This window comes from Herpailurus yagouaroundi, unplaced genomic scaffold (genome assembly GCF_014898765.1).
Source record: "Herpailurus yagouaroundi ecotype Mexico unplaced genomic scaffold, PumYag 185, whole genome shotgun sequence".
Taxonomy (NCBI): Eukaryota; Metazoa; Chordata; class Mammalia; order Carnivora; family Felidae; genus Herpailurus; species Herpailurus yagouaroundi.
In genome coordinates, this window is record NW_024412416.1 from 728,373 (window position 1) to 753,953 (window position 25,581).

Sequence of the window (25,581 nt, forward strand, 5' to 3'; positions counted from 1 at the left end):
CCCCCCCCGCTCTCAAAAATAAAGATTAAAGAAACAAAAATTTCAGACAAAACCAGAAAACTACATCAAAATTTACCAGCAACCCAAACGGGAGACAAAATTCCCGTGTTTAGTACGGGAAGTGGGACTTGCGTGGAGCAGCGAAGGCCAGTGAAGGAGATGACAATGGGGGCGTCGCCACCACCACGCCGTCCTGTCCACACGTGAAATCCCATCCCGTGGCGACCAGGGCCTATAAGTTTTCCTGTTGTCAAGGAACAAGGCACACAGTGGAATGCAGACAGAAGATGGGTTAATTTTTTTAATGTAAGGGAGAATAAATAGTAAGGTATTTTCAGACCTTAATATATCAATAATTGCAAATGGCTAAACACTTCTTAAAAGATAGTGGCAGTGGTTAAAGGAACAGACCTGACTGCTGTCCCAAGGGATGCAGCTGACATGCCGGGTGGCACTCGAGAAGGAGGTAGGTTGTGGGTTTCCCACCGTAGGTTGTGACGGGAGTGATGTCTCCTCGTGCCTCGGGCCTTGCTGGGCTCGGCTGGGGTCACTTGAGCCAGAGGGGAGATCACTCCATGGAAATTCAGGGGCCGGCGGCCACTTCGGCGATGTGTTTGGGGGTGCGGTGGTGCGGGCCATGTTGGAATGTCACGGTCAAGGTGAAGGCCAACTCACACCTTACTTGCACCTTGCACTGCCCACTGAGGCGCCTGGTGCAGGAGGCGCTGGCCGCGGGCCTGTGTGTTTGGAGCCCCGGACCGCATCTGAAGGTCCTGTGCTCACGCGGTTAGGGAGCAACCCAGAAACACGGGTGCCCCTCTTGTTCTCGTGGAGGGTTCCAGAAGGCTTGTTTATGTGGAGTCTATGTACTGCTATCTACCATCTTAGAAATTAAGTTGAGAACTTCAAAAATTACTCATGAGAAAACATTGTTACCATATTTCTAATTATTTTCCAAAAGACATGTGAGAAAAATGGCACTGTTTTACAGTTTTGCAAATAATAGCCCGTTCTCAGACGTCCTGCATTCGGTCTGGGTGCCTTGTTCTGCTTGAGGTCCATGAAGAAAATCCAATCTCACACAGCAAAGGGAGTGTTTTAATAGTTGTTTCAGAGAATTGTGGGTATTTTCTGAGACAATACCAAGCTCGACAGATGGTTGTTTTTGTTTGTAATCGGCCATTTGAATTTCTTTTCTATTTTATTACTGAAGTATAGCTAACATGCAGTGTCCTGTTCAGGCGTCGGGCACAGCAGTCTGGCGGGGCCCAGCAGTGCTTTCCTCCCCTTACACTTACCGTGTAACTGGAAGTTTGTGCCCCTTACTCCCCTCCACCTGCTTCGTCTGTCTCCAGCACACCCCCCATCTCTGGCAACCGCCCGTTCCTCCTCTGTATTTAAGAATCTGTTTGCTCACTTATTTTGTTCTTTAGATTCCTATACCTGAAATTATAGTATTTGTCTCTGTCTGATTTCACTTGGCCTGATTCCCTCCAGGTCCATCCGTGTCACAAATGATGAGATTTCATTCTTTTCGATGGTATATATACACATATGGAGTAGAATATTACTCAACCATCGAAAAGAATGAAATATATATATATATATATATATATATATATATATATATAGCGCACATGTTCTTGGTCCATTCTTCTGTCGACGGACACTCTCTCCATACCTTGGCTGTTGTTAATAATACTGCAATAAACACAAGGGTGCGTATATCTTTTCTAATTAGGGTCTCCATTTTATTTGGGTAAATACACAGTAGTGGGATTACTGGATGATAGGATGTTTCTATTTTTAATTATTTTTTAAAGTTTATTTGTTTGTTTTGAGGGAGAGCGCGTGAGTGAAGGAGGGGCAGAGAGAAAGGGAGAGAAAGAATCCCAAGCAGGCTCCACGCTTTTAGTGCCCGAGCCCGATGCGGGACTTGAACCCACCAACTGAGATCATAACCTGAGCTGAGACCAAGAGTCAGATGCTCAACCGGCAGAGCCACCTAGGCGCCCCTCCTTTTTCACTTTTTGAGGACCCTCCACCCTCTTCTCCAGGGTGGCTGGCCAGCCTGCGTTCCCACCAACAGCGCATGAACGTTCCCCTTTCTCCACAGCCTCGCCAACGCTTACTTCTTGTGGTGTTGGTTTTAGCCGTCCTGACAGGTGTGAGGTGGTATCTCGTGGTTCTGATTTGCGCTTCCCTGATGACGAGCGACGTCGAGCGCCTTTTCACGTGTCTGTTGGCATCTGGATGTCTTTGGAGAAATGTGTATTCGGCTCTTCTGCCCGGTTTTTAAACGTATCGCGTTTTTGGTGTTGAGTTGTACGAGTTCTGAATAGATTCTGGATATTAACCTCTGGTAAGTCATTTGTAAAAACCTTCTACTTGTAGGTTGCCTTTTCGTTTTATTCATGGCTCCCCTCCCTGCGCAAAAGCCGTTTACTTTGATGCAGTCCCAGCAATTTATTTTTGCTTTTATTCTCTCGCCCGAGGAGACGTACTTACAAATATGTCGCTAAGGCCGACGTCCAAGAGACGACCGCCAGTGTTCTCTTAGGATTTTTATGGTTTCAGGACTCCCGTGTAGGTCTTCAGTCCGTCTTGAATCTATTTTTGTGTAAGAAAGTGATCTTGTTTTGCTTGTTTTTTGCATGTGGCTGTCCAGTTTTCCCAGCACCATTTCTTGAAGAGACTGTTCCCCACTGGATGTTCCTTCCTGCTGTGTCATAGAGTAATTGACTATGAATGTGGGTTTATTTCTGGGCCGGCGCCCTGTTCGGTTCTGCTGATCTACGTGTCTTTTTGTGCCGGAACCATACTGTCTTGACCGCTACAGCTTGGTCCACCTTGGAGTCCGGGCTGGTGACACCTCTCGTCTCGTTCTTTCTTGGGACTGCTTTGGTTATTTTGAGGTCTTTTGTGGTTCCGTACACACTTCGTGATTATTTATTCTAGGTCTGTGAAAAGAAGCAGTGGTACTTTTCTAAAGGTTAATTTCTTTTTTTTTTTTTTTCAACGTTTATTTATTTTTGGGACAGAGAGAGACAGAGCATGAACGGCGGAGGGGCAGAGAGAGAGGGAGACACAGAATCAGAAACAGGCTCCAGGCTCTGAGCCGTCAGCCCAGAGCCCGACGCGGGGCTCGAACTCACGGACCGCGAGATCGTGACCTGGCTGAAGTCGGACGCTTAACCGACTGCGCCACCCAGGCGCCCCTCTAAAGGTTAATTTCAAAGTGGAATGTGAAACTATATAAGATTTTTTTTTTTACTTTTACTACATTAAAACCCTTTAGTCTTTGTTTCATGTTTTTGATTTTATTTAATTTATTTTTTAATTTTTTTTAATGTTTATTTATTTTTGACAGAGAGAGACAGAGCATGAGCAGGGGAGGGGCAGAGAGAGGGAGACACAGAGTCAGAAGCAGGCTCCAGGCTCCGAGCTGTCAGCACAGAGCCCAACGCGGGGCTCGAACTCACGGACCGCGAGATCGTGACCTGAGCCGAAGTCGGATGCTCAACCGACTGAGCCACCCAGACGCCCCTCTTGTTTTTGATTTTAAATCCTTTCGTCTTTGAACAGATACTGTGCTCCTGCATAGTTTTTTTATCAGTGGGCACCGGTTGTTTGGAAAGCATTGTTTCGCTGAGTTTACGCAAGTTTTCCCGATGTTAAGCAGCTCTTTCCACAACGTGGAAGTGAGTTATGTAGACACACCTCTGAATAGGCCCGGAGCGAAGGTGTTTGCGTCTGTGGAGGTGGCAGGGGGCTTCCCTGACAGACGAGGCTCCTCCGTGCCGTCCCGGCCACGTGGAGACGGAGCGTGGTGCCCCGGCCACCGTCCCAGCAAAGGTCCTCCCTGCCCTCGAGCCTTCCCAGCCGAGCTGTCCCTTGCACATGCTCCTGCCCCAATTGCAGGTTGTGAGCGGAGGACAGGTTCACAAAAGACTCCCGCCACTCTGTGCCGGCGTGGTGTGCGAGGACAGGTGCCCTGGGCACCTGGCTACTTGCCGCCGCTGATCGTGGCGCCTGCCCCCTGCCGAGACCGCATTCCCGGGTGTCGTCTGGGCACCTGGTGACCGACCTGGGTCCCTCCCGTCATCGAGGGGAGACCAGTCTGTCTGTGCTGGATACCGAGACCTGGGCTGGCCTTCCCTGCCGCCCTTTTGCCAGCGTGTAGCCGATGGACTCAGAGACCTGGGTCTCCGCCGTGGGAGCCAAGGGGCCTCTCACACCACGTGCCCGGTGTCTGAGCCCCCCATTCCCACAGCCCTGGGTCCTGCTGATCTGGGGAACTTTATCCAGAGCGTGTGACGCGTGAGCGCCTGCGCTGTGGGAGGCTGGAGCCGGGCAGGTGCGTGGCTCCCCTTGGTGCCGTCTCTGAGCAGGCGTGGGACCGTTCGTGCCTCGAGGCTGACCCACGGCAGTGACCTTTCTGTCTGAATCTGAACCGTGGGCTCGGCAAAAGGGGGGCCCAGTGACAGCAAAGAAGCCCTCAGGCCTGTCAACAGGGAGTCGGTGTAGGCTGGGCTCCTGGTCCCAGGCTGAGAAATGAGCTCGCTTACTGGGTGTTGGTTGATTTCAGAACGTCTGTGGCAGGCCGCTGCGTGCCAGGCGTTAGGCAGGGGTTGTGGACACAAACGCAGGTGTGGCCCCTCCGACGGAAACCGGAGGCAGGTGGGACAAACAGGCTGCCCAGAGGACATCCCCACCCTAATCTAAAGCGCAGCGGTGTCTGAGCACGCACAGCACAGGCTCCAGAGCAGGAGGGAGTGCGGGCATCTGGGGTCTCAGAACCCGGCGGGCGCGGAGAGGACCGAGGGGCCCGGCTGGGAGGGGAGTGCGGGACCTTGTGTTCTGTTCATTCCAGGAGCTGGGGAGGACCGGGCGACTCAGGTGAGCGGAGGCAGGGAGGATGCGTGATCGGACTCATACCCTGAGCAGTTTCCTCTGCCAGCAGGGTGAGCAGTGGGCCTGGAGGAGGGGTGGTGGTTGAAGGGGCGCATGGGGAGGGACGTGGGGGGTCCAGCAGTGGCACATGTCAGCTTGGGGAAGAAGGAGGGGAGGGGTGTGTGCTGGTCTGGAGGTGTGGGTGTGGGGACAGGGGCATCGGTGCGGGGTACCGGGTCCAGACCCTTGTCAGCCGAGGTCGTGGCGCCCTCTGCTGGAAGGGGCCTCAGAGGCCCAGGGGGACTGGCCGGCGGGGCTCCGTGAGGTCCGCTGTGGCTCCCGTGTGGCTCCCCTGGCCGACTGCGGTCTCAGGAAGGGGTGTAGGGGCACGCCCCGGGCCACGAGGCCTGGAGAGCTGGGCTCGGCCCTTCCCTGGCCGCGGCTTCACCCCTGTGAGCCTCAGTGTCCCCGTCGGAGGAGCGAGGGCCGCAGGAGGAGTGTCACACAGGGACGGTCGTCACAGGCTGTCGACATGTGTAATGTGATGAGACAACAGCTCTGGAAGGTTCCATCCTCCCCTCCCGCCGAGCCGGCCGGGAGCAGGCGGGCAGTTGCACTTAGCCAGAAGGAGGTGTCTGCCCCTCTGCACCCCCCCCCCCCCCCCCCCCCCTCCCCCCGTGTGCGGCAGGAGGCATCCCCAAGACGCCTGCGTGTTCCCGGTGCCCACTCGGACCGGCAGGGCCTTCGGGGGCAGGTCCTGTGTCCTGTGACCCATGTGGGAGTCCAGGGGCTCCGCGCGCAGGGGGCGGGCGGGTAGCGAGCGGCAGCCACGGAGAGAGCGAGCCCGCAAGTCTGTTAGCTCCTCTTCCTCGCACCCGCTCCAGTTACTGCCAGTGGTGGCGCAGGTCCTTCCAGAACTTTCCAGCGGACGCCGCCGCTGGAGTCCCACTGGGGCCGGGCAAGGGAGAGCCCAGAGCCGGAGCACAGCCAGGGCGTGCGCGCGAGCACGGACGGGTGCTGTGGCGCGGGCGCGCCCGGTTGTGTGCAGGGCAGGGACCCGCGCCCCTGGGTCCCGGCGCCTCTGGGACGGTGGGGGTGGGGCGGCTGCGGAAACAAAACCAGAGTCAAGCGGCCCTTGTGCGTGTGGCTCTGTGGCCCGTCTGCATCGTGACCCTGAGGATGCTGGCAGAGTGAGAAAAACAGGAACCCAGGCACCTGGATGGCTCGGTCGGCGGAGCGTGCGGCTCTCGACCTCGGGTTGTGAGGTGACCAAAAATAAAATCTTAAGAAGGAAAAGGGAATTGAAAATGAGAAAGAAGATGTGAGACATGGGGCGGATGGTTTCAGGAGAGCGGATCAGCTTTGCAAGGCAGCCCTGAGCGGGCGGGCGTGGGCGCCGGGGGACAAGCCTCCGAGGGTGCGAGGGAAGGAGGGAAGCCCCTGGGGGAGGCTGGCCCGTGTCGCCAGCGTGGGGCCTGCTGTCCCAATGGTCGCTCCCGCCTCTGCTCCCACGAGGGAGGGGCGTTTTCCCGAGACCAGCCTCCGGGCCGTCCAAGAATCCCAGAGGTCCGTCCTCCCTCCGAGGCCGGACTGCAGGGCCCCAAAGTCAGCGTGTGCGCTGACAGGTTGTGGCGACCACAGGTCCCCGCGGAGCATGGGGCCGGGCCCACTCTGGGGACGCCTGCACCCCAACTTGCCTGAATGGCTCCTTCTCGGCTACCATGTGTTCAGCCCTCATCAGTCAGTCTTTCCTGGTGTGGGGACTGTCCCGGGAGCCCTTAGACTTTGAACTTGGGTCAGCTGCCAGCACCTCTTCCCTTCCCCTGGGGGGGCCCCTGCTTTCCCCTGTGAGCCTGCCTCAGGGCCAGCCGGGCCACCTCAATGGCCATCCCTGCCTCCGTCCTCTGGCCCGCCGTCACCTGGCGAGGCCCTTCGAGGCCCACACACGGCAAGTCTCGTCTGCCCGCGGCCCCAGCGCAGAAAGCGTGGGAGGCTGCCCCAGGGCCTTTCCCTGGCTGTCCACCGTCTGTCTGTTCTTTGTCCCCAGACCCACCGTAAGTTCTCCACTTCTTCAAAACACGCCAGGGACTGGGCAAAATAGGCACCCGCTAACGTTCCCCCCCCAGCCACGCCCCGGTGGCAGCCAGGGACCCAGCAGGGGAAGGACACGCGGGTCCAGAACCGCAGACAAGGGGAGGAGCCGGGTCGGCGGTGCCCGCGACCGACTGACCGTCCGGCCCCGAGGGCACCTTCCATCGCTCCGGATTCCTCCCCAAGGTTGGGAGATTCCCGAGGATGGTCTGCGGAGGCGGGGGAGGGGGGGCACCGAGAGCTGGCGTGACAGCCGCGCTGTGTCGCCTCCGGACTCTGTCATTTGGGGCGTGTTGCTCAACCAGGCGGCTCCTCAGTTTCCTCCTCTGAAAATGGGATCATAACCACGTCCAGCTCACGGGGTGCCCTTTGTTGGAGGGGCAGTCTGGCCGGTGACAGTGGCAGCAGAGCGTGCCGGGGCGTCGAGCTAAGCTGCCCGTCCCCGGAAGGGAGCCCCCCACCCTTGGCGCGGCCCTCAGGGCCCCGCAGGGGCTATAGGGGCAGGGTCACTCGTCCTCCCGCCGGACGTGCGGGGCCAGGGGCTCCACCAGGACTCTCCCGCGGTAGTGGACTCCCTCCCTGCCGGTCCCCCTCGGTGTCCCCAGGGGCCCCTGGCCCCCTGAGCTGCTCCATCAGTCCCTGCGACAGACGCAGCCTCCAGCCGAAACTCGTGGGGGCACTTACACTCTGCTGCCCCAGTAGGCCTTGGGAGCTCGGCCTCACCTGCCGCCCTTGTGGGGCGGCTGTGAGCGTCGGGCCACAAGTGTGACGCAGCTCCGTCCGGCGCGGCACACAGCTGTAGGCGTCCCTTCCCGCCCGAGGCGTCAGGTAAACAGGGGCCGGGCTGGAATTCGGGGCACTCGCAAAGCATGGAGACTCGGGGTCTCCCCGATCACACGCTCGGCAAGCCAGACCCGCCCGCCGGTTCTCCGGGGAATGCCGCAACTTCAGCACTAAACATCCCCGGTCTCTGGAGGAGCCCGAGTGCCGGGCGGGGCAGGGCAAGCCCGGCCCGAGTTCTTCGGTGTCGCAGGTGGGAAGCTGCTTGTACTTCTGTGCACACGCACGTTTGTGACACTTCACAGAACAGGAGCCTGCCCTTTCCTGCCCACGCACACCGCATCTGAGTAGGGGAGAGGCTTGACGTTTTCAGGTTTGGGGGCTGCCGAAAGGCTTCATGCCTGTCCCCAGAAGGGTGGCTTGTGTGCGTGGACGCTGCTCTCCGGAGGCGGCTGGACCCAGAGGAGGGCCCCCCCCCCCACTCTGGAGGAGGGGTGTCTTCGCCCAGGAGCCCGAGCGCTCGTGCAGGTGGCACTTGGCCTGAAGGGGACGTTTCTGGGCTGGCGGGTGCGGCCCTTCCCACGGCGCCCGGCGGGCAGAGTGGGTGCATCACCCTGGTTCCTCTCCCGCGACCACCCGCTGGGACCACGGGCCCCCAGCCTCAGCTTCCTCTGCGGACGTCGCGGCGCCCCCCGTGCCTTCCAACACGCCTCTCCCTTAACTGTCCTTTAGCGAGGCCCACTCGTCCCTGAGAGCTCAGCTCCAACGGCCTCCACCTGCGGGGCCCCGTCTCCTGGGCACAGAGCCCGGTGGCGTCCCGCACGAACCCACAAGGGGCTCACCCTGGACTTTTTTTTTTTTTTTTTTAGGTACAATTCACATACCGTAAAATTCCCACTTTCAAAGTGTACCACGCAGGGGCGCCTGGCGGGCTCAGTGGGTTAAGCGTCCGACTCTTGATTTCAGCTCAGGTCGTGATCTCACGGTTTGTGAGTTTGAGCCCCGCATCGGGCTCTGCGCTGACAGTGTGGAGCCTGTGCGGGATTCTCTCTCTCCCTTTCTCTGCCCCTCCCCTGCCTGTGCTCTGTTTCAAAAATAAACGTTTAAAAAAAGGTTTATTAAAAAAGACTACGTTCTGGGTGAAGATTTAGGTTAAATTGTTTTTCCAACTAGGTGTCCAATCTACCACCTTTTATCGAGTAGTAAAAATTAACGTGTCCAGGGCGCCTGGGTGGCGCAGTCGGTTAAGCGTCCGACTTCAGCCAGGTCACGATCTCGCGGTCCGTGAGTTCGAGCCCCGCGTCGGGCTCTGGGCTGATGGCTCGGAGCCTGGAGCCTGTTTCCGATTCTGTGTCTCCCTCTCTCTCTGCCCCTCCCCCCGTTCATGCTCTGTCTCTCTCTGTCCCAAAAATAAATAAACGTTGAAAAAAAAAATTAACGTGTCCATATGCTACTCACGGACCGAATTCTCCTTCTGGAGACTCTGGGTGGTACATCTGTTTGTTCTTGGCTGGTGCACCTTCCAGTGTTGACGTGCATTCCCTTCACTCATTCATAAAATCTTAGCACATGTCGGCCTTGTTTCCCTTCAGGTGAATAGAAAAGTGTCAAGCAGCTTTATTGAAAGTTTAGTTGGAAACGTACCAAATCCGTGTTTTTATTTTGGGCAAGAGTTCGCTCATTTATGTTGATGGAGAAGGTGGTTACTGCTCAGTTTACCCAAGCCCTACTTTTGCTTCTAATAATTTTGTCATTTTCTTGTATCTAGAACTTCTGTTACTTTTTTTTAACCTTTATTTTTGAGAGGGAGAGAGGGAGACACGGAATCCGAAGCGGGCTCCAGGCTCTGAGCCGTCAGCACGGAGCCGGACGCGGGGCTCGAACCCACAAACCCTGACCTCATGACCTGAGCCGACGTCGGATGCTTAACCCACTGAGCCACCCAGGTGCCCCCATACTGGTATCTTCTAAATAAGCCTTGTTGTCAACCCCCCTCCCACTTCCCCCCAAATATCCTCAAGCCTTTAGCTCTCCAGGAGGCCCAAATGACGCGAAAGGCTTCACGGTAAGGAAACCATAAACTGCAGGACAGAGAGCAGAGCCCCGGCTCCCCCTGCGGACCTGGCCCCCTGAGGCCAAGGGCCACAGCAGTGAGTCCGTGGCTGCCTTCTGAACGGAGACCAGGAGCTCTCAACGGGGAAGGGGTGGTGTGGGGCTGGCAGGAAGGGAAGGAGCTGGCAGGAAGGGGTGGTGTGGGGCTGGCAGGAGCGTCAGGCAGGTTGAGCGGCAGGGCTGGGGGTGGGGGGGTGGGACAGTCCTGGGGGGAGGCCAGTGGCTGGGGAGGGAGGCCACTGAGAGAGAGAAGCCACTGAGAGAGACAGGCAGGCTTCCGGGCCAACAGCGGGGATCCGAGCGCCGACTCTGCCAAGCCCGGCACGTTTTCGCACCTCCCCGCCGGGGACAACCTGTCTCAAAGCCAGCCTGTGACGGTGACACCAGTCACCGTCCTCACTGTCCTCCCGGCCAGGCAGCCCCTCGGGGCCTCCCTCTGGGGGGGGGACGTGTGCCTGGAGGACAGACCGGGGCCACACCGTGTGTGGCCCCAGCACAAAGCACAAGCCCGCACGGGGAGGCTTCGCCAAGTGTTTATTGAACAAAGACCGCAGGGAAGACCGTCACGGGCGCTCTCCACACGTGAGAAGCGGCCCTGTGGGAGATAAAGAGTGTTCGCGGCCGCATGGGTTGGAGTCCGTTACAGGCACAGGGCTGGCGGCCACCTTTGCGTCAGAGGACACGGGTGGGACTCCTCCTCCTCAGGCCTGCAGGCAGGGCCCGGGGGCGAGGCCCTAGGCGGTGTCCCTGCCACCTCGCCCAGGGCAGGACTCGCTCCGTCAGTCCGTCTGTCCGTCCGTCCAGGCTCACACCAGCGGGATAGGGTAGGAGGCACAGGCCGCCAGCCCACACATGTTCTTTCCGCGCTCGATGAGGAAGTACCTGGGCAGACAGGGTGGGCGGGGGCCTGGCTGGAGCTTCCTCACCACAGACCTTTCTGGAAGGTCTTACCGCTCACCAAGATCTGGCTCCGGGGGTGAGGGCGTCTGAATTTACCCATAAAACAGGAGCGCTGGGCTTACTTTATGGTCAGAAAACCTGACCTGACTTTGCGAAGACCTTTTCCTTGTCTCTCTTCGGCTGACATATTGTGTCCACACCCCACCTTCCCCAGAATTTTCCGGGGCTCCTTCTCAGCCCTGACCTAGGCCCTCACATAGTTATGTATGGTCTCTGTCCCCGCCCCACCCTGCCCTAGGACGCAGACTCTGGTGGGGGACGGGACAGAGTCCCCTCAGGGCATGTACCCAGGGCACCTGGTGCCAGCCCCTGGCTGTTAACGGTCAGGGATAAGCTCGTTGCCTTGGTAACCTGCCCACCCAGCCCGGTTCCCTCCCAGCAGGGCTCTATGCTGGTTCTGGTTCCGGCCACAGATCCCCCTGAGACAACGTTCCCGTTCCTGACACACGACTGTTAAGATCTGGGGCTCAGGGCAGGCGGGGGCTGCCAGGGACGTCTCCGGGGTGCGTAGCTCACAGTCTCGGGCCCCTCCCCGGGGGCCTGCACGGGGTCTCGGCCAACTGGCCCCTGCTCAGAAGCCACACACTCGACGGGGCGGCGACCCCTCCAGGGCCCCCCGACCCGAGCAATCACGCCCTTCCCAGCTGCTTACCCTTTCATCCCCCACTGGGGACCCCAAGAGTTTTTCACGATCCAGTAGGGAACCCCATCTTTTTCTCCATACCCAACAGCCAGTACCGCGTGGTTTACTTTATCTGGAGTTTTATGACAGGAAGTGCTGGAGAACGAAAATAAAAAAGGTTTGAACACACGGGAAGCACGAAAGCATCCGACGGCTCAGCCCCCGTCCCACGGCGGTCCTCGGAGGCTCCAAAGCAGTGTTTCTCAATGCGGGCACCGGGGCCACGTAAGGAGAACCAACTCCGCTCACGGCGCGAGACACGTAGTCCCTCCAGTCCTCTCGGTTCCGTTCTCACAAAGGAGCGCACGAGGGGCGCTGGCCCAGCTACAAGCCCGGACGCTCTCTGACGCCTAATTCACAGCAAGGAGAGACCACCCTCCAGCTGCACCTGTCGTTTCTACTGCACCTGTGCACCTGTGCACTTGCCTTACCTCCTCCCATACCCGCACACCTGTGCACCCGCCCCGCTCCCGCACCTGCGCACCTGTGCACCTCCCACACCCGTGCACGCAACAGTATCTGGGGTGTTGCTTTGTTGCCATTGAATTCATTTTTAAGACCACCGGTACTTGGGGCAAGCGCACAGGTTTTCCGTGGACAACGGGGAACCAGTTTCCACAAGGAAATCCTAAGAAACTCAAGAGGACAAGAGGCGGTGCTGACTCGTCACTGGGCTGACGCCTGACTGGGTTCCTGCTCTGGGACAGGCCAGGGCAGGTGGCGGTGCACCTGCAGGGCCCGCGGCTCTGCTCCCGTCCCGGGGAAGCTTCGCTCGGCAGGAGGCCCCTGCCGGATGGCGACCCAGGGCTGAGGAGCCCGAGAAAGGCAGGCCTGAAACCACAAACCCTCAGTGTGGCTGGGGTGGGGCGCGAGGGCCGAATGGGGACCACGCGGCAGATGAGCTCAGAGAAAGAAGGGCCAGATCACCGGGGTCCCCCAGCCCAGCCGACCCTGGACCATGGACGGGTACACTGAGGAGGCAGAGGCTGGCGTGGCTGGAGAGCGCTCCGCAAGGCGGACTCTGGCTCTGAGCGGAGGGCGGCCCGCCGGTGGGGCACAAGGACACGTGGGTCAGAGCACATTTCTGGGCAGCGTTATGAGGGTGGGGAGGAGACGTGTCGGATCTGAGGTCCCCACGGGCCACCCGCTTGAGCTGGCCGGACGGCCGTGGGTCCCGTGGGCCTGCTCATGACGTGGGACAGGCGGGTGGCCAGAGGCAAGCGTGAGGTGAGCCCCGTCCCAGAAACGCTCAGTTTTCTGAAGAGCGGTGTGGGGAGACTCCCGGCGCGGGGTCCCGAGAGCGGCCGCTTTCTCCTCCCTCTCTCGCAGCTTCCCACCCTGAACGCGGGTGTTTTCGGCCGCGGGCAATTCTTCCACCGACGCAGAGCAAGCAAGCACTGTCGCCGAGCGGCCCGGTCTGTCCTCCTCCCCGCTCCTCGCCACACCAGACTCCACGCCCGGAGCCGCGGGGCCCGAGTGGGCCGCGGGAAATGCCAAGCCCGCGGCGCCCTCAAGCAACGGCCTGGCCAGGAGTCGGGGACGCCCGCCCGGCCCCGGCCCTGTGGCTGTGGGCCCGCTCACCTGGAGTAGACGCCCTTTCTGTACATCATGAAGTCGTCGGTGACCTCGAAGGCAAAGCTCACGGGGTTGTACAGGGCCACCGCCTCCACCATCGCCTCCTCGTCATTCTGTGGACACACAGTCTCTGTCACCTCTGACCCCGTTCAAAACGTGCTCCTTCGTTCCAGGGTAGGGACGGAGGCTGGGGACTGGGTGGGTGCACGAGGAAGGAAGAGAAGACTGCGTTGGGCCAAAAAGCCACTAAGGGGCGGAGGCTGCACCCTCCACCCAGCAGACGGTGGGGGTTTTGCCTGAATGGCCCGGTTCCTGCCCTTTTTTATTTGGCTTACGGGCTGCTCCCCTGAAACCTCGGCTCCCCTGTGACCCTCCTTCCCTTCGCTGGGCCGGTCTGCTGGCGATCTCTCTTCCTAATAAGGAAACCCTCAGGGTGGGGGCCATGGGTGCAGGCAGGCCGGCTCCTTCTGTCACTGCGCTCCCCCTACAGTCCCTCCATGACTCCCCCTCCCCTGCCTACGGGACGCCTGCCCTCACAAAGCCAGCAAAATCAACCACCTCTCCCTCTGCCTGTGTCCTGGCGTGAAGCCAGCCGCGGGCACTTCACGTTGTGGGGTTGTTTGTTACGGCAGCATAACCTGGCTTATCCTGACTGATGCACATTCATACTCGGTGAATCTGCATTCACTCTCTCACGCACACGCTGATGGCACTCACACACACACCCCGTGTTGCGGGATGGGAGTCGCTGCCTGCAACTTACGGAGGAGGACACGGAGACAAGGCTGGAGCCCTGCACAGACAAAGGTCAGAGCCCCCGCGCCTGATGCTAGTCCCACGCTCTGCCCCTCCCGCCTCCCTCCCACCCTCTGCCGCCGCGGTGACTGGGCACAACGATAAGACCTTCTAGTCAAAGTGCTAGGAGAGGAGGCTGCGCGCTGTGCCCCGGACCCCTCGTGAGAACACAGTCCCCGTTGGAGGGAAGGATCCAGTACTCACGATTGTGATGTTGGCTACGTCCTTCACGAAGGCAATGGCCTTGCTGGGCTGGAATTTGCAGTCCCCGTCCTGTTCAGGCAAACGGTGTGGAACACGGGTGAGGGAGGCTCGGCCCCAGGCTGGGACTTCAGGCCTCCCCCGAGCCGGCTGATGATGTCTGCGGAGCCAATGCCCCGTGCGCCGGGGCCGGGTGATGGGGTCACTTAAAAGGGAGTCAGAGGCATCCTTGTTTTCAAGGAGCTCACAGGGGCGGGACGGCCTGGCACTGGCTCCGGCAGAGGTGGGCTCACGGGCACTCGGCGGGACGGAGGTGAGTGCGAGCCTGCCCGGCCGGGGAAGGGAGGGACGACTCAGCGGGTGGACCGAAGGAGCAGCTGTGTGACCTCCGACGGCTGAAAAGGCAGACTCGAGTGAGGGTCTAGGGTGGGGACGGTCCCCAGACAGCCCACCGGTGGCCGGCAGGTTTTCAGGGGGCTGATGCCGCTCATCGGTGCGGGGACATGCAGGCGGAGCCACAGGTCTGGGGGAAGGACAGGGCTGTGGACGGGGAGGACGTGGCCCGGTGACCCGTGGCGTGTTCAGTAGGCCTTGAGAAAGAGGGTGCGGGTGCTGGAGGGCGTGCTCTGGCACCCACGGCAGACAGGGGGAGCAGCCGAGGCTGGCGCCGGGTGGGGGGGAGGACCCGAAGCGGCGGGAGGGCAGTGCTGCAGCCTGGAGGGGAGGACGAGGCACTCCCCGAGGCTGAGGGGTCGGCGGTGCGCAGCCCAGGCCACGAGGCCGTGCCACCCAGGGTTACCTGGCCCTTGTAGGGATAGGTGTCTTCACCCATGATGCCTTTGTTGTACCGGATGTACTCGAACGCCTGGCTGGGGAGGCCCCTGTGAGAAGCACGAGCGGAGGTGTCTACCTGAACCGGCCCCGCCACCGGCGGCCCCTGCAGGCGCTGGACCTCGACTGGGGCAGGGCCCAGCCGCAGGGGAGCTCTCTGGGCGCGGGAGGGGCTGGCAGGGCCGCCCCAGCTCCCTGGCCCCGGGACAGACACCCGGAGTCCGAGGACGGTCAAACGTGTCAGGGGCACAGAGAGCCCTTGGGCGTCTCAGGGACCCCGGGCCCAGGCCCTTTTGCCAGGAAGAGCAAGCAGTCCCACCGGACGGCAGAAGGGACCCGCCAACGGCCTGCTCTGGCCGCCGCCGTGCCCGCTGGGCCCCCAAGCGCAAGGCGCTTTGCAAACATGACCGCCCAGCTCCTCCCGCGAACCCCGTGTGGCCCATACCGTTATTTCTTGGGGCTCAAAGACGCTGAACAACCTCCCAGGGACCCCTCAGCCACAGCCACGGAAAGAGGGCGGATGGTGGAACCAGACAGGCCTGGGCTTGGATCCCAGCTCTGCCGAAGTCCGGCTAAGGGACCTTGGGCATATGACCGTCCCCTCCACGAAGCCGGGACGACTCTCCTCCCACCGCTGACCCAACAGAAGCGGTCGTGGGAAACGAGGGGGGCTCTGGGCCCCCGGGCAGGGACGCACCCTTGGCAGCCATGATTATTGAAGTTCTGGGCACAGTCGACCAGCTGCTGTTCCGCCTGCAGGAAGGGGCGAGCGCGGTGAGCGAGCGCGGTGAGTGAGGGCTGGCGCACACCCCTGTGGCCTCATCGGCACTGTGTCAAGGCCGGTTACAAGCACCCAGGGTGGGGACAGCAGGTGTGCGGGGGCAGGCCAGGGCCGGCGGGCGAGGGCAGGTGGCCGCTGGGTGCTGCCCGTAGGTGTGCACGGCGAGGCTCGTGTGCCCACGGTGGCAGGCCTCACTGGAGACCCTGCTCCGCCCTCCGGGCCCTGCCCCTCGCCCCCCTTGCCCTGGGGTCACGGGGTCAGCAGTCGCACACACAGGCCCCGCTCTTCCCTCCTGTTGACAGCCGCGGCAGTCGGAAGAGCAGGGCTCCCAGACGTGTCCCACCCCGCAGGCGCTGCTTTCTGAAGTCCCCTCAGGCCGCCAGGACCAGCGCCACCTGGGCACCACCCGGAAAGGGCCCTTGGCTGTGTCCTGGGGAAACCTCATTCCTTTCCGGCAAAATGTCCGTGGAGACTCCCAGGCCGAACGTCCACAAGGCTGGGGGCCCGGTGCCAGCTGGGGCAGCATCGCCACCGAGCCCCGAAGGAGCCTGAAGGCCCACCTGGCCCTCCTGCCAGGCCCTGGGGCCAAGCCACGACCTCCGTGGGTGGCCCCAGGGGCGGGCTGCTTACCAAAGACAGCAGTTTCCCGGTTTTGATGGCGATGGCAGACTCCAGGGCCCCCGTGGTGGAGAAGGTCCAGCAACTGCCACAGCCGCCCTAGAGAGGCCGGGGCGGGGGTCAGTCACAGGGACCCCAGGAGGGAGGCTCCCGTGCCCTCGGACCCTTGCGGGGTCCCTCCTGTTACAGGTGGGGTGCCCGAGGCCTGCAGAGGAGCAGGAGTGGCTGCCAGCCATGGGTGCCTCCTAGCCCCGGCCCCTCGCTGACCAGGCCCCACGGCCCCGTGAGGGCCGGAGCCCCCGTCTCTGGATTTCCTCCTCCTTCTGAATCTTACGCTCCTCCTCCACTCCCCATGGTTTCTCAGCAGGACTCGCCCAAGTCTTGTTTCCAGAACCTTCTCTGTCACCTCTCCACCTCCAACCTCACTCCACCCACTGTCCTCACGAGCAAACTAACAACTCCCCAAACCCTGTGTCGGCCCTGACCTCCATCGGGGCCCAGATGGTCCCACCCCACCTCGCCCACCTGCCACAGTCACGGCCTGCCTCGGGGCGCCATGCGGGTCAGGCGCCACAGCTTGGCTGCCTGTGTGTCACCGCTGTGCCAGCCGGGGGTCACCTCCATCCCGTCAACTGTAAAACGGGGCCGGCGCGCCTGCCTCGCGGGGCTGTGAGAGGCGCAGACAGGGTCCTGTGGCTCAGGCCTCATGCCTCTTCCTCCCTGACTGGTCGGCCCCTGAGCGCCCCTCTCATCACCCCTCACCGCCCAGGGGTCAGTCCTCCGGCCCTGCCGTCCCGCAGAGGGCCTTCCTGCTGGCCTCTTCCTCCCTCCGTTCGGGGAGGACCCCGTCCGGTCAAGAAGACCTTATCACGGACAAGGAGAAAATGTTTCTCAGCGAGAGTCTCAATGGAAGGCCAGTGTTCCTCGGGGGGTGGGGACTTCCCCTCATACTCTCTGGAGGTGAGGGGATGGTGTCGTCCTGGAGAAGGCCAGCGAAGGCCGCTGCACTGTGACTTCTGGGGGAGGGACATCGTGGGCAGAGGGGACGGCAGGGGGCAGGGGCAGACTCCCCGGAACACGGCCGGCTGCCTCACGGCTTTGTGAGGGCAGGAGGCCAGGCCACTGCAGGGGGCGGCCGGCCAGAGCGTGCCTGGCGGGCGGGCTCCACGCCGCGAACTGACCGCCAGCAGCCACCCAGCAGGAGAGGCTGGCCAGGCCTCGCTGGGCGGATGGAGGGTGGGAAGAAACGACATGGGGTGGCAGGAACGGGGTCCCGGGGTCCCATCTCCGAAGGGCGCAGAGAATACAATGTTCGGAGGGACTTTATAGGAGACCTGGGACGCATGGGGAACCCTGGGCGTGGGGGGCACAGCCGAGCTTCAGTCTAACAAGGAGGGACTTTGTCTCCCTCCAGAGCAGCCCCCAGCATCACCTCACAGCCTCCCAGAGGCGGGGGGGACGGGGGACACACACAGATCTGGGGACACCTGCCATGCAGGTCTGGGTTCTTCTGGGAATACTGTCTGCGAATGTGGCGATTTGGAGGGGAAGGGGGGGGTGCCGCGCATACCTGATTTTTCACTGGCGAGACATACTTCCCCCTTGTGCGCCAGTCCACAAACGGTGGGTAGGGACCAGTGCCCCGCAGGTAGTTACCTCTGGTGGCTGAGCAGTTCTGCAACAGCCAAACACAACGTTTTCAGGGGAAAAGCGTGCAGTTAAAACAGAATCACCGACCGAGAAGGAGAAAGAAACATCCCGCCCCCAGCGACTGGGTCCAAACGCTAACAGACGCGTGCCTTTCAGAGCCCCGGCCGGAGAACCAGGTCCGGCAAATAAAAATGCAGTTCCTGCAGTTAAATTTGAACCTGACGTGAACGGTGAATAAGTCTGTTGTTCAGCCTAAGTACGCCCCGTGCACGTTTATGCCACATTTACACCAAAAAGTTACGTGCCGTTTGCATGAAATTGAGTTTTAACTGCGCATCTGTATTTTCTGGGGCAACCCGAAGTCTGGGGTCCACAAGGCTGAGGCCACAGGTGTGGACGGAGGAACTGCTCCGAGCGGCCTCTCTGACTCCCCAAGAACCCCGGTGAGGGGGTGGGGCGGGCTCTGCTGGGAAAGGTCTGAGCGGAAGGAGTCCCGTCTGGTGACAACACACAACACCTACCTGAGGCTCCGACCAAAGATACTTGTGTTTTATTTCGGCAAAGCTCATGTCCGAAAACTGGTTCAGTCCCACTGAAAAAGAGAAGGAAAAGCAAAAAACCCAAAGAAAGAGGGGCTCCTAAGCCACTAAGAAACAGAAAAGACAAAGAGACCCACGTTAACCTGCGTCCCAAGTCTGCAGCAGCCGGTGCCCTCACGTGTTCTGAACGTGACGTGACCTAACACGCCAAGGTCAGGCGTGCCTGTGCCTCCAAACCGCCCGGGGAGCGTCTCAGCTGTGCGCGCGTGGGCTGCGTGGCAGGGATGTGGGTGCGGTTAGTGGGGGGGGGGGGGGGCCTGGGCACCCAGCGCCTGACACCCGGCCGGAGAGCCCGATGGCCGTCCAGGCGAAGAGCCTTCCACCGGCCGTCACCGCCGCACGGGGCGGGGAGCACTCCCATCTCCCCCACAGCCCAGTGAAGCATCAGAGGCATCGACGAGCTCCCCCAGGACAGCACGGCCAGTGTGGGCAGAAACAAGAGCCACGCACAGCTTTCCCGTATTACGCCTGCTGCCCACACCACGGTCAGCTGGCCCTGCCGTGGTTTCTGAGGCCCTGGATATACCGTGTGCACGTGCTTCTAGTGACTTCTCGTGACGCCACCCCGGAGGGAAGGCGGACGTCCCTAGAGGCTGCTCCTAAGTGCAGAGCACCGAAGCGGGGGCTGCTGGCCAGCACTCCAAGGGCAGGGCTCAGCATCGGGACGGACCCTCGGCGGGCAGGAGCGGGCAAGAGAGGGCAGGGCTCCTACACGGTCTCCTATAGACCTCACGACCCGCGGGGGGGCCCGGTACTGTCCTGCATCACAGAGACCTCTCGGAGCCCAGCAGAGCCGGAATCCGGGGTCCGCTAAATACAGCTGCAGAGCCGGGCTCGGGACGTGCCCGCACCCTAACTCCCGGCGCGCCTTCCACCCTCGGGCGCCCCTAGCGCGCGTGTGTCCGGCCCTGAGACGCGGCCCCGGGAGCCTGGCGGGAAGGCGGCCCCGCGGTACTTTTAAAGGTGTGGTTCCCAGCGTTGTGGGCGCTTATCCTCCTCCAGTTGCCGACAAAGGTCTGCAGCCTGCGCTGGTACTCCTCTGAGCTGTATCTCTTTTGGTGCTAAAACAAAACACATCAGGCGTAAGTCACGGAGACGAGCGGCGGCTCGCCAGAAGGAGACGGTTCGTTTCCTAAGAGGAGGGCTGGAGCTTTCCTTTCCGCCTCGACCCTCGAGGGAGCCGTGCTAGTGGGCGGGCGCCGCTGAGGCGTCTGCTGAGGAAGTCAGGAGGTGGCCAAGCGCGGCCCTGCCTCCGGGGACCTGTGGCCGGAGCGAAGGCGAGGGGCCGAGTCCCGGAGGCCCCGGGAGAGACGGGCCACGTGCAGGTCCTCCGCGGACGCACAGCCGCTGCCGGGTCAGGTGCCTGTCAGACATCACCGTCTCTCGGAAGCACCTGCACTCGTGTCCCCCAAACTGCCCCGCGGCCGGCAGGCGTCGCACGGCGATTGGAACGGAACACACACCTCGGAGGTGAACGCGCTCGCGTCGCTGAATCTTTCCCGCTTTGGCCAGCTCCCTGTCCGGAAGGCCCCAGGGGCAGGGGGCTGGAAAATCCCTCCCCGTCGCCTCAAATCGGGCACAGCAGGGCGTGAGAACAGGCAACAGAGAGGGGAAGATGGGCGGAAAGAAGCTGGGCACTGACCTGGACCATCCATGACTTAAAGTGAACTTTCTCTGTAGAAAGGAAAAAAAAAAAACCAAACAACCAGATTAGGCCCCGGGTTCCTGGCCATGATGCTGGCCGGCAGCCAGGCAGGGCACTTTAGAACTGATTTGCATCTCAGGAAACTAGGCTACATTCAAAGCACCGAAAATGGTGTTGTGTCGCACAGAATGCCAAAAAGCCCTCAAACTCTCACTGCTGCTGCGGCTGTGGGAGCGGAAACGGCCGGTGGGTGTCCTCGGGGCGGCGCCCAGACGACAGACGGGGCCCCCGGTACTCTTTTACCCCACGTGGGTGCCGGCTGTGCATCTGTGTTTATGTGGTCCCCAAGGGCCAACAGATTTCTTCTTCAAGGGGCAGATAACAGATATCTCGGTCTCTGCAGGGTCCCGTGGTCTCCGTCACCGCCACCCTGCTCTGCCCCTGCCATGTGACCACGCTCCGGTAAAACGTGAGTCACAAACGCTGCCCCGCAGTGCCCGTACGCGGGGTTTTGTGTTGTCTGCAATTTCGCGTTACATTTCAGTGGCTGCGAAGGACGCATTCCAGCTTATTGTAAATACTGGCATTTTAAAATGAGACGGCCACATCGTTCTCTCAGAGTTAGCCAGGGAATCCATGTACAACACCGCGGTGGGAAAGTCGCCATCCGCAACAGAAGGGAGCGGGGCACGTGTTCACACTCGATGCCCGACCGTCCTTTCAGGCGACGAGGACGGAAAGTATGCATTTAAGTTATTTTTACTTCCTGTGACTCACACATCCCTGAACATTATACAAATGTATTCTGGATTGAATAATCATCATTAACAGCCCAACTGATTAAACTATTTCAGGGGCGCCTGGGCGGCTCAGTCGGTTAAGTGTCTGACTTCGGCTCAGGTCGTGATCTCGTGGTCCACGAGTTCAAGCCCCGTGTCGGGCTCTGTGCCGACAGCTCAGAGCCTGGGGCCTGCTTCGGATTCTGTGTCTCCCTCTCTCTCTGACCCTCCCCTGCTTGCACTCTGTCTCTCTCTCTCTCTCTCAAAAATAAATAAGCATTAAAAAAGATTTAAAAGTATTCCAAATATAGGCTATGAAAAATAATCGTTAAACATGAAAAACAAACTTGTATCAGAAGTGCACCCCCTCATGAGATAAACAGGACTTTACTAACAACACCTGCTCGTGGATTTATAGATTCATGAGTGAATATTTCCTATTTTTTTTGAACGGGTCAGCATTAATTCTAGGAATAAATCAAAGGACTAAGAAATCCTGCTAAGTAAGCAGATCTTAACTGCCGATTGCTTCTGGGAATGGAAGGCAATTTTTAGAGCAAAGGCTCTCAATTCCTCTGTTCCTAATCACATGATGCTCTACAACCCCATCAGCTGATACCTCTGTGAGGCCCTCTCTTCCATCTCTGTTTCCTTGAAGAACCAGCAACAGCCTTGAAGAAGGATTTGTTACCATCTGTCTGCTGCCTCCGAGGTGTTTATGACCACAAGGCCCAGACTTTAGGACAAGTGAGAGGCGCTCTCTCCCGGAAGATCAGTGTTAGCAAAGAGGATGTTTGGAAGTAAAGGGGCTGGACGCTGACCCCTTATCTGTGCCCAGGTCACTGGGAATTTCTCTGTGTTCCTCCAGGGTCTGCCATCCCTCCCCGTCCCTCCCCGCCCCTCACCCCCACCTTGAAATTCCCCCGGTTAAAGAGCACTGCTTCTCAGCATTCTGGCTTCCCTGTGTGGGTCACACGCCTATTCAGAAACCAAGTTGTTGCCACTTTCTCTGGGAAAGAAACACCCGTTTCTCCAGTACAATCCGGTGAAAGGTTTCAGAGGGTTCCCAGTCCTGGTTTAGGGCCCTGTGCAGCAGGTGGTTTCAGAAGATGACAGACCTCAACTCAGGACCAGGGTTTGAGGCCAGACGGAGCTTAGGACAACTGACTGGCCTCTTTGCCTCTGGGTGATTTCAAAACCAGCAAGCAGGTGTGACGAGCCTGGCCTATTCCTCATTCGCTGGAGGTCAGTGGGAGAAAAACCCAGAGATGCTCTTGGGGCTGGGCCCGAAGGACCTGCTGGTGAGCCCAGAGTCCCAGCCTCGGACACGCCCATTTCAAACCCACTGTGACTTCTGGAGGGGGCATCTTCACGTCTGCCCTGTCTGGGAGACTGTGCACAGGACAGCAAGAGCAGGGGTCAGCAAACTATGGCAAGCTGGAAAATGTTTGTTTTACACTTTCGAAGGATTGAAAAACATACACAACATTCTGTAAGACCTGAGAATCATCTGAGTTCAAATTTCAGAGTCCAGAAATAAAGGTTTATGGGAACACAGCCCCGCTCGCTCCCGTACACACCGTCTACGGTTACCCTCACCAGCAGAGTTAAGTAGTCGCTACACACGGTGTGACCCACAGAGCCTAAAATATTTCCCATCTGGCCCTTACAGAAAGAGCTTGCGGGGCCCGGCTCTGGAGTTAGTACGGGTGCCTGTGCGACAGTCCACACAGCCACACAGCCGGGGCTGAGCACAGCCCTGGCCCCCCGGGGGAACTGGGTTCTCCTCAGCTTGGGGCTGACCTGCAGCTGGCCCCCTCGCCCCCACCCAGGTTTGCAAGACCGGGGGGGGGGGGGCTTTCTAGCACAAATGTGTACAGAGGAACGAGGCAAGATTCTGAGCCAACAAGATTCAGCCTCCGTGATCTCTGTCCCGTCCCAAGGCTGTCCCTTGGCAATCCTCTGGGTGCAGGGCGAGTAGGGCAGCAGCAGGGAGGGCGGCAGGCTCGCAGGGAAGGGCCCTCAGCCTGGGGAGGTGCCCAGGGCCGCAGCAGCAGCAGAAGGGGTGCAAGAACAGAGTGCCCCCGGCCTACAGGGCAGCCCTGGGGCCTGACCGTCCACCAAAGCGCTTGGAGCAGCGCCCTCAGGCTTCAAGGGCTAGAATAGGTCGCTCCTGCAAAGCCCACTCTACAGGACTCTCAGGGCAACTGTGGAGATCCCCAGGAAGTTGCCAGAAAGGCTGGAAAGTCCCTGCTCATCCCCGCAGGGGCACAGCCAATCCTCTACGTCCCCCCGCGGGGCGTGGAGGCAGCGGCTTCTCCGGGGCTCCAGGCCCTGCAGGCGCCTGGGCCAGTGGCAGCCCACCCGCTCCTCTGGTCACGCAAGACGCCCTCTCAGCCTCCCCCTCCTCCCGGCCCCCTCCCCTAACGCAGTTCACCCCTCCCGGGTCCTGGGGCCGGGGAGAGGCCCTGCCTCACCGCCCCCAGCCAGGTGCTCCCCACCCCCGCCCGAGCCGGCCCGGCCTGGGCCCTCCCCCGCGGCGCCCCCTCCCCGTACCTAAGGAGCTCACGTAGAGGTCGGCGGCGCCGCAGGCCGGGGGTCCCAGGAGCCCCGCGCCCGCGCAGAGCAGCGACAACACGGCCCACATCGTAGCGGCTTGACCCGCGGACTGGCTCCGAGGGCCCAGGAGCGCGGCGGAGGCGGCTCCGGGGCGGGGGCGGGGGCACCGGGATGGGGCGGGGCTCCGGGGGGCGGGGCGGGGCTCCAGGCGGGGACGGGGGCGGGGGCACCGGGGGGCGGGGCTCCTTGGGGGAGGGGCACCGGGGATGGGGCGGGGCGGCGGGGCGGCGGGGCGGGGTTCCAGGCGGGGGCGGGGCTGCGCCCGCTGAGGAGACGCACCTGAGGTGCGCGCTCTGTCGCCTCTTCCTCCTACGGTGCAAGGAAGGCCTTCGCGGGCAGGGGTTGCTGCGGGGCAGTCACAGCGTGACCTCGTCTCCCTGCCCGCCCCCACCCCCGGATGCCCCTATCTCCACCGTCCGCCCCCACCCCCCGCAGCCCCTCATCTCCTTGCCTGCCCCCCTGTCCCGCAGCCCCTCCTCTCCCCTGCCCGCCCCGCAGCCCCCCATCTCTCCCGCCCGCCCCCGCCCCCTGAACTCCCATCTCTGGTCCTCATTAACCACGTTGGAATGAACTTACAAGTCATATATAGTCTTCCCTCTTTCTGCAGATTTCCCAAATACGGAAAATGGCCCTGAAGCTGCTAATAGGACTTGTTTTGTGAGGCTCCCCCCGCCCCCGCCCACGTCGGGGGCCATGTTCCTCACCTTTGTACTCGCCACAGGTTGTTCACCCCCCACCCACACTCCCATTTTATGGATGGGGAAACTGAGGCCCCAGAGTTTGTGGTAACTGTCCCAGGAAGCGTGTGTTGGGAATCCGAACCCAGGTTTGCTCTGCCGCAGTCTGTCATTCTCCATTTTTGCAGCCAGAGGCAATTTGGGGTGCGGTCAGGGCCTGTGGGGCTGTTCTGTCTCAGCTCCCACCTCTCTCCCCAGGGCTCTTCTCTCCCAAAGTTCTCAGCCCGGGCTGTGCTCTGAGGCCCCAGGGGAGCATGTTGGGGCGGGGGGGATGAGGGTTGTCTCCTAGGATCTGGCTGGTGGGTAGGGGCCCAGGAACATGCACGGAAGGGGCCTAAGGGTGATCTCTTGCGGCGTGTGGACACTGATCTGCAGGAGAACCGGCATCGGTGCCCGCAGACTGTCCTGGCAGATAAAGCAGATCTTTGTCAGTGTGTGACTTTGCTCCCGTCTGGATGTCCCTCTGGTGCACTTTGAGGCAAAGATCTCGGATAATGCCCCGCAGTGAGGTTTGGTAAGTCCCCGGCCTCGGGAGGACGCACGGCTGGCCTCTCCCGCAGCAGGAAACACCGCACCTGCCCATCCCAGGCGCCTCTGACCTCTGACCCCAGACCTGCCCCCTGGGCTGGGGCCCCGGTGACCCTGTGGTGTGGATCAGGAGGGCATGAGATGCAGTGAGGAAGGCGGTGGCTTGGACAGCTGGAGACCGGTGTCTGGGTCTGGTCCCACTGAGGAATCACGGTGTGACCCGGGCAAGTGGTTTGCACCATAAAAGTGACTCACCCCAGATATGGGCTCAGTCGTGTGCCCTGTGTCCTTTGCTGCCTGCACTCGTTTTCATGGCGGGTTTGTCTGCACGTCTGGCTCCCGCTGGGAATCACCTCTGGGACGGCCTCTCCGTGCTTCCGGTCCTCTGTACCTCTACAGAGGTGACACTGGCAGCACAGCCCTGCTGGGCCCTCGGGCGGCGGCCAGAAAGTTCCGTCCTGGGTTATTTGTTCAGACACAGTCCAGGCACTGCTGTGAAGGGACTTTGCAGATGAAATCAAGGCTTTCAGCCAGCTGACGTTAACGGATTGGCCAAGGGCCCCAGGACAATCACGTGGGCCCTTCAAAGCAGAAGAGGAAGAGGCAGAGAGATGCGCCCGAGGAGGTCAGAGAACTTGAATCCCAAGAGAGACGGCCCACCGTCGCTGGCTTTGAGTGGCGGACTCCAGAAAGTGCGAATGACCC

The 25,581-nt window shown here is 60.7% G+C and overlaps 1 protein-coding gene across 3 annotated transcripts; it reads right to left on the reverse strand.

Moving 5' to 3' along the window:
- Positions 1-2,121: 2,121 nt before the first annotated feature.
- Positions 2,122-23,701, reverse strand: CTSH (cathepsin H). Of its 3 annotated transcripts, XR_005796055.1 has the most exons (13): positions 23,549-23,701; positions 20,211-20,242; positions 19,524-19,629; positions 18,491-18,561; positions 17,890-17,994; positions 16,332-16,418; positions 15,618-15,673; positions 14,889-14,970; positions 14,093-14,161; positions 13,100-13,206; positions 11,489-11,614; positions 9,227-9,350; positions 2,122-2,960 (listed from the first exon to the last, which is right to left on the reverse strand). XR_005796055.1 is itself a non-coding variant. In XM_040493445.1 (12 exons), exons 1-12 carry the CDS (start codon positions 23,637-23,639, stop codon positions 9,317-9,319), a joined length of 966 nt encoding a protein of 321 aa, XP_040349379.1. In that variant the 5' UTR covers positions 23,640-23,701; the 3' UTR covers positions 9,211-9,316. The 3 variants fall into 3 exon arrangements, 2 of the variants coding, with proteins under 2 accessions (XP_040349379.1, XP_040349378.1); XM_040493445.1 differs by lacking the exon at positions 2,122-2,960 and having other exon boundaries at positions 9,211-9,350; XM_040493444.1 differs by lacking the exons at positions 2,122-2,960; positions 9,227-9,350 and adding an exon at positions 10,393-10,758 and having other exon boundaries at positions 23,549-23,698.
- Positions 23,702-25,581: the final 1,880 nt, after the last annotated feature.

What these genes read in the sequence shown, in the direction of transcription:
- CTSH (XM_040493444.1), bottom strand. Translation starts at nt 23,639, where the DNA reads ATGTGGGCCGTGTTGTCGCTGCTCTGCGCGGGCGCGGGGCTCCTGGGA. An exon ending in TCTCGCCAGTGAAAAATCAG is followed by an intron (nt 16,419 to 17,889) that starts GTATGCGCGGCA and finishes CGGCCTCTCTAG; the next exon opens with GGCGGCTGTGGCAGTTGCTG. An exon ending in AGAAAGGGCGTCTACTCCAG is followed by an intron (nt 11,615 to 13,099) that starts GTGAGCGGGCCC and finishes TTCGTTCTCCAG; the next exon opens with CACTTCCTGTCATAAAACTC.